This window comes from Toxorhynchites rutilus, chromosome 2 (genome assembly GCF_029784135.1).
Source record: "Toxorhynchites rutilus septentrionalis strain SRP chromosome 2, ASM2978413v1, whole genome shotgun sequence".
Classification (NCBI taxonomy): Eukaryota; Metazoa; Arthropoda; class Insecta; order Diptera; family Culicidae; genus Toxorhynchites; species Toxorhynchites rutilus.
The window spans coordinates 86,560,728-86,575,010 of record NC_073745.1 but is presented as its reverse complement, the minus strand read 5'-3'; the positions used below and the strand labels follow the sequence as shown (position 1 = coordinate 86,575,010).

The window sequence follows — 14,283 nt, the reverse complement described above, 5'->3', positions numbered from 1 at the left end:
TAGCATATATATTATACAAATGATATACATGTATTGGGGAGTAGAACATTTTATGTTATCTTTCAGCTCATTTAATGTAATAAATCGGGATGCCCGAACATGTGCTAAAAATTAATTTTGGGTGTAGTGTTAATAAAGAAAAAAAAAAAAATTTTCCGTGTATCCGATGTTCATCGCGTTTAACCGTTCACAATTCAATTTGATATTTTGTTTTATTTTTGTTCTGATGATTTGTTCGATACTGATAAACATTATTCTTTTTACAGATTGAAGAGAAAATCGGTGAAACAAACCCGTCAGTGCTACTAACATTGGTAAGTACAAAAGCATTTGGAAAGTATAAAGCGTGTATGTTAATTACCTACATTTGATCGGAAAAGTATTTGCGCGTGAAAAAAGTATTTTACTTTTCAAAACCTTTCTTTTATTAGTTCAACATTTTTCTAGTTTTCGTGCGAAAGTTTAAATCTGGCGAATACGATTTATGCGAAAAAAACTCATATTACACCAGGAATTTAGCCACAACGCAAATGTATGTTCTTTATCTTTTTTTTATTAATCTTTTATTTGTACAGGCTCAGTTACATAACATTAAAGGAGCCGAAATGTTCTTTATCTTGATGGAATAGAATTCTTCCATTAGTCATGTGCAGAAGTTTTCCTTATTTTTTTCATAAACTCAGACACGAGACGTGGACAAGGTAACTAGAAAGACGAAAAAGAACATAAATAATCAGTTATCAGGTCTTGCTTCAGGATATAAGGTGTAGCGCTGCACTGATTTATTGTATTAGTATTGTCGGGCCCCACGTTGGGCGCCAAATGTAACCCGACACGCCTTCTAGGCGTGTGAGTCCTTCCTAACCGGGACTCTGCGCAGTCAAGCAGTTGGCTTAAGAGGCCAACCGCCGTGTTTTTTTGGTTGCCCGGCCAATGAAATCGAACTCCGAGGGCGGGTTTATCTTTCTTCCCCCAAAACCGGGTTTGTTTCTCAATTTGAGCTGCTCTGTAAAGTGTACCCGAACACCGCTTGTCCAGAGGACAAGATTAAAACCCGTGAGTGCGTGGGCCGATCCCCAGACCACAAATTTCAGCAAATTTTCCTCACTGGACCAATTAGCGAAAATATTGTCCACAACGAAGCTCGCTTCGGAGCGTAGGAGTGGATGTTCAACTAACTGCAACAAAAAGGAGTCTTTTTGTAGACCTCAAGACCGGTTTTCTTTTCTAATCTCGGCTGTAGCATTAATCAATGTTACGTACTATTGCAAACTCTCACTGAAAACTGAAACGTTCAATTTAGTATACTCTGTCAACTACATACTTATTTTAATCCCATGTCCAGGTTACCGCAAAATCCTACTTAATTGCCGCCTGTTAACGAAATTACTGCCTTCCTGTCTCCGTCGAGCTACGCGTGCGTGTCTATATATTGTTTTCATTCATTCATACTTTGGATTCATCCAATAATAATATCATCAGCCGCAGCGGCAAAATCTCAACTCGGACACTTTCAATTACGTCAACGACATTCTTCCTCTTGGCATCGCTCGACGCGACCGGGCTGCCCGTTGTGGACATAAAGCTGTGAATTGGATGTGTGTGCGATTACGACATTATATTGTTATTGTGTTTTATTCCACTGCTTTTGTTTTTCCGTCCGTTTCCACGAGTGGCAAATCACGTCAGCGGATATTGATACTGTTTTGGCTCCTCATGCCATCCGATCGGGCGCTTAACTGGAATGCTTGCCTTGTGGCCGCGCGTAACACAGCAGCGGCGGGAACGTGATTTATAATCTGTTGTTGAAAATGAAAACGACTTCAAGGGTCGTTCGATCGGTTTTTGGAGGGGTATTGTTAACCATTGTTATATGCTATGGAACTGGTTTCGTTGGACATGTTATTTGTTTTATGAACATTTATGTATTATTACATGGTTTGAAAAATTCCAAGCTTCAGTATATATATCATTGAAAATCATTTCTCAATGGCTTTCAAATATCACAACATTCTTTTCATGAATTGCAGACATGCCGAATACTTGTTACCCTATTACACAAAACATTTATCTAATACAGGGAAGTTGATTTTCAATCAAACTTTCTATTTGAAAATGAGTTTCCTCTCCTTACATGAATCATGTGCGCATGATTCAAGCTTCGGAGTCGCGAATTGAAGAGAAATACTTCTAATACAAACTGCTGTGAGAACGTTTCAGAACCAATCATTAGGAAGAACACGGTAGCATGATAAGTGATAAGCGATCTCGGATTTTAATTGAATGTAATCTTACACGCGATATGTCCATTATAAGGACCTTCAAAAGAAACTCGATATCAAAAAACAAGATTGGCTCAGCTCTTAAAACAAACTTTAAATCCAAATGTTTTCGCAGAATCGTTGGCAAGCAATCAGACAATTGCGGGAGTATTGAAATTCTCACGAAAGGAAAATGTACCCCTGCAGGTCTCACAAATAAATCATAAGTGGCATTTATGTCAATCGATGACTGGTGCCATTTCCATGGAAAACAAAACCATAAAAACACAGCAAATGCGTGGGTCACATTTCGCTCGCATCGGCAGAGCGAAACTCCCTCTCTGGGAAGAGTCGCACGTTAGCCATTGAACACATTGCAGTCTCTGTGCCCATTCACACCGTTTACCGCGTCATCCCCAGAGCAAGCGAAGCGGGGCGCAAAGTTGACAGCAAACAATTAAGTGGAATAAAACCAAACCTCCGCCGGAAAGTTTACGCGAGTGGGTATCACAATTTTTTCTCGGCGAACGGCAGTTTCGCTTGCAGTCCGTGTGTCATGCCTCGAGCTTGAAGGTAAACAATAACAGAAAATAGCAAGCGGAAAAAATCCGCCGCGGCGCTGGAAGGAAAAATGTTCAGACAAACAAACAACAACAGACTGGTTGCTAATGGGGTTAAGGGGTGCACGAATGGTTCAACGCGCTATGGAATTGTAGAACTCAACAAATACCGTTCTGAATCATATTTCGGACACTTTGTTTCAATAACTTAAAATGCTCAATGCACTGATAATCTTCTTATATATGAGGGGCTCAGAATGCAAGGGGTGTAAGTGACTTGATCGATTTCTCTTCATCAACTTTTTATTTAGTTAATAACTCAACTGCAAAAACGTTCCAATTTAAGTTTGCTATACAATCCGATAGATGAGGTTCTGACCTATCTTCCACATTTTCAAATACAGCTGGGAATGTATTTGCAGCTAAGTTATGACCAAAAGAGAGAGTCGATGTAGAGAAATCGATCAAATCACTTACACCCCCTTCATTCTAAGCCCCTATATCATATTCTCGTGTCACGATGTTCGTGGTCAAACTTCTCCGAAACCTCCGAATAATATTATACTCAAAAAACTTGGTAGCCCTAGGATACCTATTACTTTATATTTGATACCGATTAGGGTGGTCCCATGCAAATAAAATCTGAATAACTTTGTTTTCGTATTTTTTTGCATAAATTTGGCTCGAAAAAAAATTATAACCATATATAACCATTTTTCACCCTCATCTCCTTTTTTTTGGCGATATATGTATTTTTATATAAACGATACCAAATAATCGTCGTTCGTCTTTTAAACAGGACGAATTTATTTACGTTGTTTAATGCCAGATGGCACTTCGTCCTCTTCATCGAATTTCACCCTACACATACGCAAGTAACCTCAATTCAACTAAAACTAGGAATATCGCCGGCGAGCTGGAAGCCTTTTTGGATGAGCACAATGAATTATTGAAATTATTCTAATCACACCCATGCTCGGAATGCAAAATAACAGTCACGCTATTGTCGTCAATCCTGATAAAAAACCGATTGAAGAGCACGTGTTTAGATCCAATGCGCCACAGTTACTTTAATTATCATTACTCATTTTGAATTAATATTTTAATATTATGTGGTTGGAGGAGACGAAACAAACAAAAGAGTGCCCTCGATGGATTCTTATGTGTGTCGTTTGATGAATTGGCGCAGTCAGGACAAGGGTAGCAAAGGTAGAGAGCGAACGACTGCGATTCCTATGAGACAATCAACAGAAGCGGTTCGAGGAATGTTAGCGAGACGCTATCATGAGTAACACCTACACAGCCTTTGTTCAAACGACAGCACGTGTGTTCAAACAAAAGAAATGCAGTCTTTAATGGGCTCAATTACAAAATTACACGTATTTCGTCCAACCAACATGTTGCTGGATGTATACAAGATTTATAGAAGAATCGTTAAGTTCGGACTGTTTTCTAAGTATTTAAACAACATCGAGTAATGATTTTCATCCAAATTTAAACAATTTAAAATTATTTTCGTGTCTGCTAATCTGATACAGATTAAATTGCTCCACGAATACGGATTACTTATTTTGAAGTTTATTTTGCGCCGAGGCAAGGTTGCTACATTTCATAGCAAGAATGATCAGTTTTCTGAATTCAAAAGACGAATCCTGAGATCCGATCGATCCGGTCCATTTATCCACATCACACTCAGGTTCGGGAAGTTCCCACGGTCCAATGCAATACACGGTCAAATCTTCACATATCTACTCGATATCCACGTGGAATCTATCCTACATCGATCATAATCAATTAATTTTATAGATCGTTGAAACATTTGAACACACATGTATTGCAATACATTAGTTATTTTTTATTCAACAGTCAAAATATTCACTAGAAGTAATTTATATGGCAGAACAACGTTTGCCGGGTCAGCTAGTATAACTATAATATTAACATCACAATTGCTTCTTTAGAGTAATCCCTTGGTTTCACTATCATTTCATTTGAGAACTACATTTGAATTATAACATAATTGGCAAAAATCTGAAAACACTTCTCATTATCGTTTGTGTTTGACGTTTGCTTAGCGTGAGCACGTAGAATTTACCCGTTCATAAATATTTAAATTTCTCCCGACAGTTCGACAGTTCTCATCATCGTTAACAGTTTACTGTGATTGCTTGGTAAGTGTTTCGCGAAAATTACATTACACTTCATTATACTTTATAGTCAAAAGTATAATCAAGTGTAATGTAATTTTCGTCCAAAAAATTACAAAATAAAGTGTCCGAAATTTGAATTCAATTTGTCCGAAATTTGATTTAGTGTCCGAAGTTTGATTCTTATTCGCTTCATTTGAAAAACATTTTATTCGATGATTTTTTTTATATTTTCAACCAATTAGGTATTAAAGTAGAAACTTAAAAGCATATTGAACTAATTTATTGAATATCAACCAAATCATACCTGTGCATAAAGCTTAGCTCTGTTTTCTGCATCATATGCCTTAAGCGTCCGAAATATGATTCAGAACGGTATATACTGTTAACAATTTTTTTTATCCCTTTTATTTATTTTAGGCTCATTAGCATTTTAGCTGTAACAGAGCCGAATTTTTAATCGTGTTCATGTCACATGTTTATCATATCTATAATAAGGACATTACACAGTTGCCATTTTTCGGCGTAAGAGTATTCCCTTCTATGCCATTGCATATGGTACGCATTTTACCAGTAGCCATCTAGGCGTAAGAGTTTTCCTTCTGTTCTTCCATTATCCTGTGTAACCGGACAGCGGAGACAGTTGATTGATCATTGTTGAGTTATTTATAGAACAGCAGCCCGATGTGTCTTGCAGAGCAGAGCAGTTGTATGGATGAATCGATCTTATCGACCGTGGATCGATCTCCATCGCTGATGATTGTTGCGTAGACGTAGTTATTCTGTAACAACACAAAGATGGTCAAAGAGGGCCCTGAGTTTTGAACTCACGATCGATCGCTTACTAAGCGAACGCGCAACCAACATGGCTACGGAGACCCCCACTGTTAACAATGTTTCCTAATAGTGCTACAACTTTTGACAATTCGATAACGATAGTGGTCAATGTTGTATTCATAGGCAAAGAGGATATAAAATACAGAATACAGAATACAGAATACAGAATACAGAATACAGAATACAGAATACAGAATACAGAATACAGAATACAGAATACAGAATACAGAATACAGAATACAGAATACAGAATACAGAATACAGAATACAGAATACAGAATACAGAATACAGAATACAGAATACAGAATACAGAATACAGAATACAGAATACAGAATACAGAATACAGAATACAGAATACAGAATACAAAATACAGAATACAGAATACAGAATACAGAATACAGAATACAGAATACAGAATACAGAATACAGAATACAGAATACAGAATACAGAATACAGAATACAGAATACAGAATACAGAATACAGAATACAGAATACAGAATACAGAATACAGAATACAGAATACAGAATACAGAATACAGAATACAGAATACAGAATACAGAATACAGAATACAGGATACAGAATACAGAATACAGAATACAGAATACAGAATACAGAATACAAAATAACTCAGGGCCCCTCAACTGACCATCTTAGTGTTTTATTCTAGCTACTATGTCCACGCAACAATCATCATGTGTCGGTAATCCCAGTCCCTTACCGCTCACACTTTCGGTCTGCTGCATCAGTAATTGGCATTATTAATAACGCAACAAAAGAAGCCTCATATCAACAGTCCCGTTGTGAACAGCTCAACTGTGAACATTCTAACAATAGCAATATTCTTACGCCGAAAAAAGGAGACATGTGTTGTGCATCGATAGAATAGGAATTCTCTTGCGCCTAAACGGCTACTGTGTTATAGATAAAAAAACAAATGTTTATCGATAGATAGCGATACTCTTACGTCTCAAAATGGACACTGTTAATATACAACAAAAGTTATCATACGATAAAAAATGTACACGAATGAATTCGGCTATGTTACAGCTGAGTTTGCTAAATGAGCCTAATAAAATAAAACTGTTGGGATAAAAAACAAAAAGAATACAGAATACAGAATTGAGTAAACAATCCCTCCTCAAACTTATATACACAATCCATTTATGTCTTTTTCCATACAGTTCACACATGCAGGGTATCGACTAGGATTGGGCGATCTTGGATCGATATTTAGAAGGTCGATCTTTTCCTTTCCGATTTTTCGACTTTTGGATCGATTCTTTGTACTTCGAAAAATCGATCTTATCTTTTCGATCTTTCCGATCTTTTTGATCGCAGATTTTTTTTTTGTAAATTTGTTTTTCAGTGAACATTGATTTTAATCTCATCAAAAACGTACTGACAAATTTCATAAACATTAGGTCCAAGATTTCGGCTGAATCACAGACTAATGGCACGGTTGGGTTTTATGGAATTATTGTCAGCGGAGTTCTGGATGAATATGGATGAATATCAGTTGGCTAATTTCTAATAATACTTTTCAATTAATTTATTTTATTAAATAATTGCATGATGGTATAAGATGAATGATTTGTGTTTTAATTTTTTGTGACCTCCATGTTGAAAACCAAAGTAAAATGCGTTAATGTTGGAATAGAAATGTGAAACGCTTATATACAGCGTGGCGCATAAGTCACGCAACGCTCTATGAAGGAAAAAAAACAATCGCGCTGCAACTATCGAGCGTGTTGGTTCCTAAGCGGTTCAGTTGTTCAACTGCCGTCGTAGAGGTAATATATATTCATGTCAGAAGTATATTTGTGCAAATAGCTTGCGTGACCTATGCGTCACGCTGTAGAACAAGTAATAGATTGAAAAAAACATTATATTTTCCAAAGATCAATTCTTTGGTACCGATTTAATCAGTCAATTGATCCCTACGCCATTTAAAAAATCGATCCATGAAGATCGATCTTTTCTTAACGATCGCCCAATTCTAGTATCGACTACATGAAAATAACCTTGAAAGTCAGGGAATATTCTCACCAATCAGGGAAACATTGCATTGCCTTGGTTAAAAATCAGGGTGGCCATTTCCATTTTATGGTGGTCCGAAAAATCAACATTCCCACCTTTTTTTTCCAAAAATGAGCTAATTCATAACGTTTGAACTAATGGACCGATTTAGATGATCGATATATCAAATTAAAGCCAATGAGCTAGTTTTGTTTGAAAAACATTACACTTGAAAAAAAAACAGATTTTCTTTTGTAATTTTTTTTCATATCTTACATGGTATCGGAACTAAGGTCACCAGAGTTTATATTTTTTCTTGAAAGGTGAGGTTTTTTACATAACATATCCGAATATCAGAGAGGCGTTTTTTTTCGTTTTCGAGTGATTTTGCAAAGTTAACATGTTTTCAGTTTTCGTTCAATGCGACTGCGACTGGACAACATCTATGCGACAAGAATCCAATTTTTATGCATATGTGGTATTTCATGTGGCTTCAAATTGGTATATCGATCATCTGAATCGACCCGGTAGTTTAAAAGTTATAAATTTAAAAAAAAAGTAATTTTTGGAAAAAAAAAATGAAAAAAAATAAACTTCCGGACCACCCTCAAATGGAAATGGTCACCTATTTAATTTGATATGTAAATCATCCGAATTGGTATAGTAGTTCAAAAGTTATGAATTTAAAAAAAAGTCATTTTTGGAAAAAATGGGAAAATAAATAGAAATGGAAATGATCACCCTAATGATCCCGGGTCTAATGTTTTGCGATAGAGAACAAATCCAACAACTTTTCACGAAAATCTGAGAGCCACTATATCGGTTTGACATGAAATGGCTGTACAACCAATTTTTTTCTACGCGGGGGATACGTACCTCGTAAAAAAATCCGCGTTAATTGGAAAATCTGCGTGAAAAAACCGAGTTAATTGGAAAATCCGCGTAAAAAGCCGGATGAAATAGAAAATCCGCGTAAAAAAACTCTTAAAAAAACGCGTAAAAAACCTGGGTGTATATAAACATTTCCATCTCACTTTTAGGTGGATTGACACTATTTTCGTAACTCAAATAATCATTCAAGACACTTACATGTTGTTAAATTATCTTGAAATTATTGAGAAATTGATATTTAAACACAATTCTTAATAGAGAGTAATATTCACTACTTTGACCCATTGTCACCGCCTTTAAGGGGCGAGATTAGGTCAACTTTCATTTGATCGTAGTTCAGTGAAAAATTATCATCATTAGAGAGCATTTCAGAATCGTGTTTTGCTCCAATTTACGATTTACGTTGTTGAATAACTAAAAGTTCGAAAACTACCATTTTTGACCCATTTTCACCCCCATCGACGGTATTAAAAAATAGTGACAAAACATAGCATGAAAAATTACCGTTCCCATTAAATAGGAAGGCTTTCATGTAAGTTATGAATCACAGAATTCCACAAAATCGTGTTATATTTGTTCAAAATTTATAAATTTCTTCAATGTGTCGTGATTTTAAATCCGAACACTTTTTCATTCATGATTTGAATTCCGGACACTTTTGCTTCAAATTCCGGACACTCTTATGCAACTCTTTCAAAAAAATTTTTCACCGTTGACTTTGATCCGCCGTCCCGATTTAAAATCATCTTCTGAACGAGCTTTTTATTCCGGACATGGGTTTGTGAAACACAAATATTTGTTTTGATTTTGACCATTTTTTGTTCACAGCTAGGTACAATGCTTCACACTACATTAAATTGATACAGTAGTAACTATCAGTCACATTATTTCAACATGCAAAAAAATTATGGTTTTGGTATGATATTTTGTTTATTTGTTTATTTATTTAGACTCATAGGCATTTTAGCTGTAACAGAATCGGGTTTCAATCGTGTACATGTACATGTTTATGGTTTCATAAATCGTAAATCACACAGTAGTAGCCATTTAGGCGTAATGGTATTCTTTCTGTTCTTCCATTGTTCGACAGACCGGACAGCGGAGACAGTTGATATGATCATTGTTGTGTTATGTATAGCACAACAGCTCGAGGTTTCTTGCAGAGCAGAGCAGTTGTATGAATGAATCGGTCATCATTCCACCGTGGATCGATCTCCATCGCTGATGATTGTTTCGTGGACGTTTTTATTCTATAACAACACAAAGATGGTCAATTGAGGGCCCTGAGTTTGAACTCTCGATCGATCGCTTAGTATGCGAACGCGCAACCAAGTGGCTACGAAGATCCCCAGGGTAGGATATTGAATGTAATGAAAAACTGTCCGGATCAAAAAGCGTCTAGATTCGAAAGTATTCAACCTTTCAACTTACAACCTCGAGCCACATCGTGATAGATTGGTCGATTGGACTAAAAACCATAACATCGAATCTATTATTTTGATTGAAGTTGGTTACAGCAGTTTTAAAGTGGCTAAACAAACGCGCGGACCACGACAACGACTTTGTCACGGTCGCCATATAGGTAAAGTATTGAGGTTGGTGAACGAATGCGGCTTTCGGACACTCAAACGAGAACGACGTTGCTCAGAGCTGAATCTAACTTGAACTGTATTCTAGCTTACCGAATAACTTACGAACTAACCTTCTATAATTGAATAATTTCTACCCGTAATGTGAAGGTTATATTATCACATCACATGCGGCAACATTCGCTGGCTTGCCTGTTTTGTTTTATGAGGTGCTAATGAGACAAGCGGAAAAGTGTTAGGTTAGGATGTTAATGTGGGATGCGGAATTGAGATCGGGGTCATGTGATATTTTAGTAATGGCTTTTTGGAATTTGGGACAGCTTGTATGCTTGTATGCTACAAAGGGGTTAGCTAGCCAGATTATCTGTGCACATCTACTTCAGTGTCTGTGAGTGAAGTTAACCATCAGAAGGTCAAACAGCAAGAATGTGTAAGCTGTGTTGGCTTCTTCATTAATGTTGAATGTATTTATAAAAACATGCGTGAGGAATCGGTTATAGCTAAGCGAAAAATTTATGATACTGTGTTTCGCGCTGGAGCGATAGCATTAATATAAATTTCGAATAAACTAATTGTTCAATTATTCGGAATTCTCATTTTATCTATCTAGAAGACAAGGAACCCCGGAAGAAAGAAGCTCTTGTGTGAAATGAATCGTAGTTGGTGAATTGGCAACGAGAAACAGTAGTGAAACTAGTAGTGAACTAGTAGGGTAACACGGGGTGAGTTGGACATACGGGGTGATTTGGACCACCCCATTATTTCAAAAAGTACGGCTCAACTTGGATTTTTTATAATGTCATTTTCTTTTATTATTGAACCGTATGTAACTAACGTAAAAAAAACTTTGGTAAAATTCGACAGGTGGAAGAAATCGGTAGCATGAACACAACAAGCACTTTGATTGTCAAAAAATGTGAGTTTTCCGATCGTGATGTTAAGGTTTTTCCTGCTGATTAAACAAAACGTTTCGTGTATTGTGCAGTAAAGCTCTGTTCGTCTACAGCAGAGGAACAATTTGATGCAGCGAAACTGTAAGTTTGATAACAATAAATGAAATTAATTGCATTTTAATTTTTGCATGTTGTGTGGGGTGACATGGACACGTTTCTGTGGGGTGAATTGGTCCTACAGGTTTGAGGCTTTTCTTTGATCTAATTGATTCCAGATGTCAGGAAATACAAAAAGAGGGTGGGCAGACAACGTTGGAAGAAGGATGAGCTTGAAAGAACAACTCAGGCCATCAAGAACGGATTTTCTTTAACCAACAACGAAAGTGTTTGAAATTGCTCGAACAACAGTGAAAAGATTCATGCAGAATTCGAGATGGTGTCAACCCAATTTTTCTGGTCTGGAATCTGGCCAAGACACCTGGTATCGATCCCAAAACACTGTTACTGATTGTAACATTATCCCAAAATACTTTACGTAAACATAAGTATGCTTTTTTCGATGAAACACACACTGGACCAAATCACCCCACAGACGGTCCAAATCACACCGCATCAAATTTTAATGTCCAAAAATCATATCTTTTATTTTATGATATATTTGGTAGTTTGAAGCTTGATATAATTATTAAACATTATTGATTGAGAGAAAACAAGTGTAGCGGTTTGGAAATATTAAGCGATTTGCTTAGGTGGTCCAAATTCCCCCCTTTTCCCCTAATTGATTTGATTACTAGTGAAATCAGGGAATATCAGGGAACTTTACTTCGAACGCATTTACTGACGATATTGCCCAATTCTCTACAGTGGGTCACAGTGAAAATCGTGCACTTCTTATGTTTGAACATTGAGCTAGACATAACAAAACAAGAGCATCCTAGTTCAATCGTTAAGCTTCTATGATGCTTCATTGTGAAGCAGTTTTTCATGGAAAGGAAATGATTTTCTAATGAATCATGATAGCTCATAAATAATAAAGTTTAAGAACTTGTTGCGAAAAATATGATCATAGCAAAAATCGGCAACCCTGGTTATTCGTTATTCATATGTAAGCATGTATTTGTGATACCGATTCAGTTTTGTATGTAATTATTCCTTCGTCAGTACTAGTCAGTGATACTTGAACACCAACAAAGGCAAATAGTCGATATTGTAGTCATAGATTGTAGTCAAAATGGCGAAAACAAAGCTAACATCAGCTGGAATTGGAAATTTGGTGATTCAGCGTTATGAAAACGGGTAAAATCAGAGAGAAACCGCACGAAATAGAAGCCGAACAACTGTATAGTAAATTTTGAAATGTTTTGTTTAATGTGGAAAATAAATCGAGAACATCTCCATCTTCACCTTTCACTGTATGGTGTTTTAGTACTTGTTCTTGTTTGCTTTTTAACTAACTGCTTAAACATTATTGATAAATTTAAGAAAAAACGGAAGAATTTTTCATTGAAGCTGAGGAAATGAACAAATTGATAATATCATATTACTAATAGTAATCTTCAAGTATTTAACAGTTTAGAACTTTCTGTGACTGTGACTTACTGTATGTACAGGAATGTGATGACTGGTATTCATTTTAATGACATTTGAATTTCTTTTGTGACCAATATTTTAAAAGTTCTTTTAAATACGTAAAGGCTTTCGTGTTTTTCTTAAAAGTGCCAAACTTTGACCGAAATTCACGAAACTACAGTGACTCTGCATGGTGGTGTACGAATTCCAGTTTGAGTCTCTGTACGTTGGTTTGTCCGGGAATTTATTGAAAAAACCAAAATCATTTATAGGAGGACACAAATGGAAAAATTAAATATCGGTAGCTTCACGAAAACTTTCCAGTTGGTTGCTTATGGCTCAGTTCTTTCATGTTGGATTTACGAGATTTTTGCAACAATATATTTGGACATATTGATAATCATCTTCTGCTATCTTTTATTTACCATCTTTGGTCACAGACCACACAGACTATTTAGACATTCTTAATTCTATCTTTAAAAACTAGTCTACTTATGTTGAAATCAAAAATATCGTGCACATCGTTAAAAAGCCTACAGCATCTATCTAGCGGATTGTTATATCCGTATGTAGTACGGTGCCCTTGAACTCTGAGAAAGGAAGTGCTTCGGAGTTGGCGGTTCGGAACGTGAATATTAATATTTTGCAGTATGCTGCCGCAGTCGATGTTGTTGCTTAGTACGTCGTAGATGAACAGCCTTTGCAGAAAACTACGCCGGCTCGACAGAGTTTGGAGTCCGATGAGCGCGCATCGATGTTCGTAAGGCGGTAGATTGTCGGGATTTGTCCATGGGAGCCGCCGTAATGCACTTCTTATAAAACGTTTCTGGATTTTTTCGATACGTGTTACGTGCACACTGTGATACGGGGCCCAGATCTGCACTCCATACTCTAATACGCTGCGAACCAGAGAACAGTACAGTGACTTCATGGCATGTACGTCGTCAAATTGCGCTGTATTTCTTCTCAGGAAGCCAAGCATGGAGTTTGCTTTAGTGACTGTCATCGATATGTGCTCGTTGAATCTCAATTTCCTGTCTAAAAGTAGCCCAAGGTCCTTGATAGAGCATACTCTCACAAGCGGTGACTCATTCATCGAATATTCGAACGTGACCGGTGTTCGACTTCGGCTGAAGGTGATGATTTTGCATTTGGCTGGGTTTGCCAACACTCCGTTCATCTTACACCACGATGACAAGCGTTCAATATCAGCTTGCAGAGCCAGGCAATCAACCGTCGTCTTGATAATGCGGTAGAGTTTTAGGTCATCTGCATACAAGAGCTTGCAGCAGCTTAGGTGGTCGCATACATCGTTTAAAAAAAGTATAAAGATGAGAGGACCAAGGTGACTACCCTGAGGAACCCCGGACGGTAGTTGAAACGCATTCGATGTGGCATCGTGACCCTTCACGAAAGCTTTCCTGGACGAAAGGTACGATTCTATCCAGCGAACAATCCACGAAGGAAGACCGAGGCGGCTCAGTTTTGTGATAGCGAGACCATGCGGAACTTT

The 14,283-nt window shown here is 37.0% G+C and overlaps 1 protein-coding gene across 6 annotated transcripts in view; it reads left to right on the top strand.

The window, feature by feature from the left end:
* LOC129770204 (xaa-Pro dipeptidase) overlaps positions 1-14,283 on the top strand; it is a 326,892-nt gene that overhangs the window by 245,775 nt on the left and 66,834 nt on the right. For all 6 annotated transcript variants that reach the window (XM_055772898.1, XM_055772894.1, XM_055772895.1 and 3 more), the window contains one exon: positions 267-314. In XM_055772898.1, the coding sequence (XP_055628873.1) occupies positions 267-314 (48 nt within the window). The remainder of the gene's footprint in view (positions 1-266; positions 315-14,283) is intronic.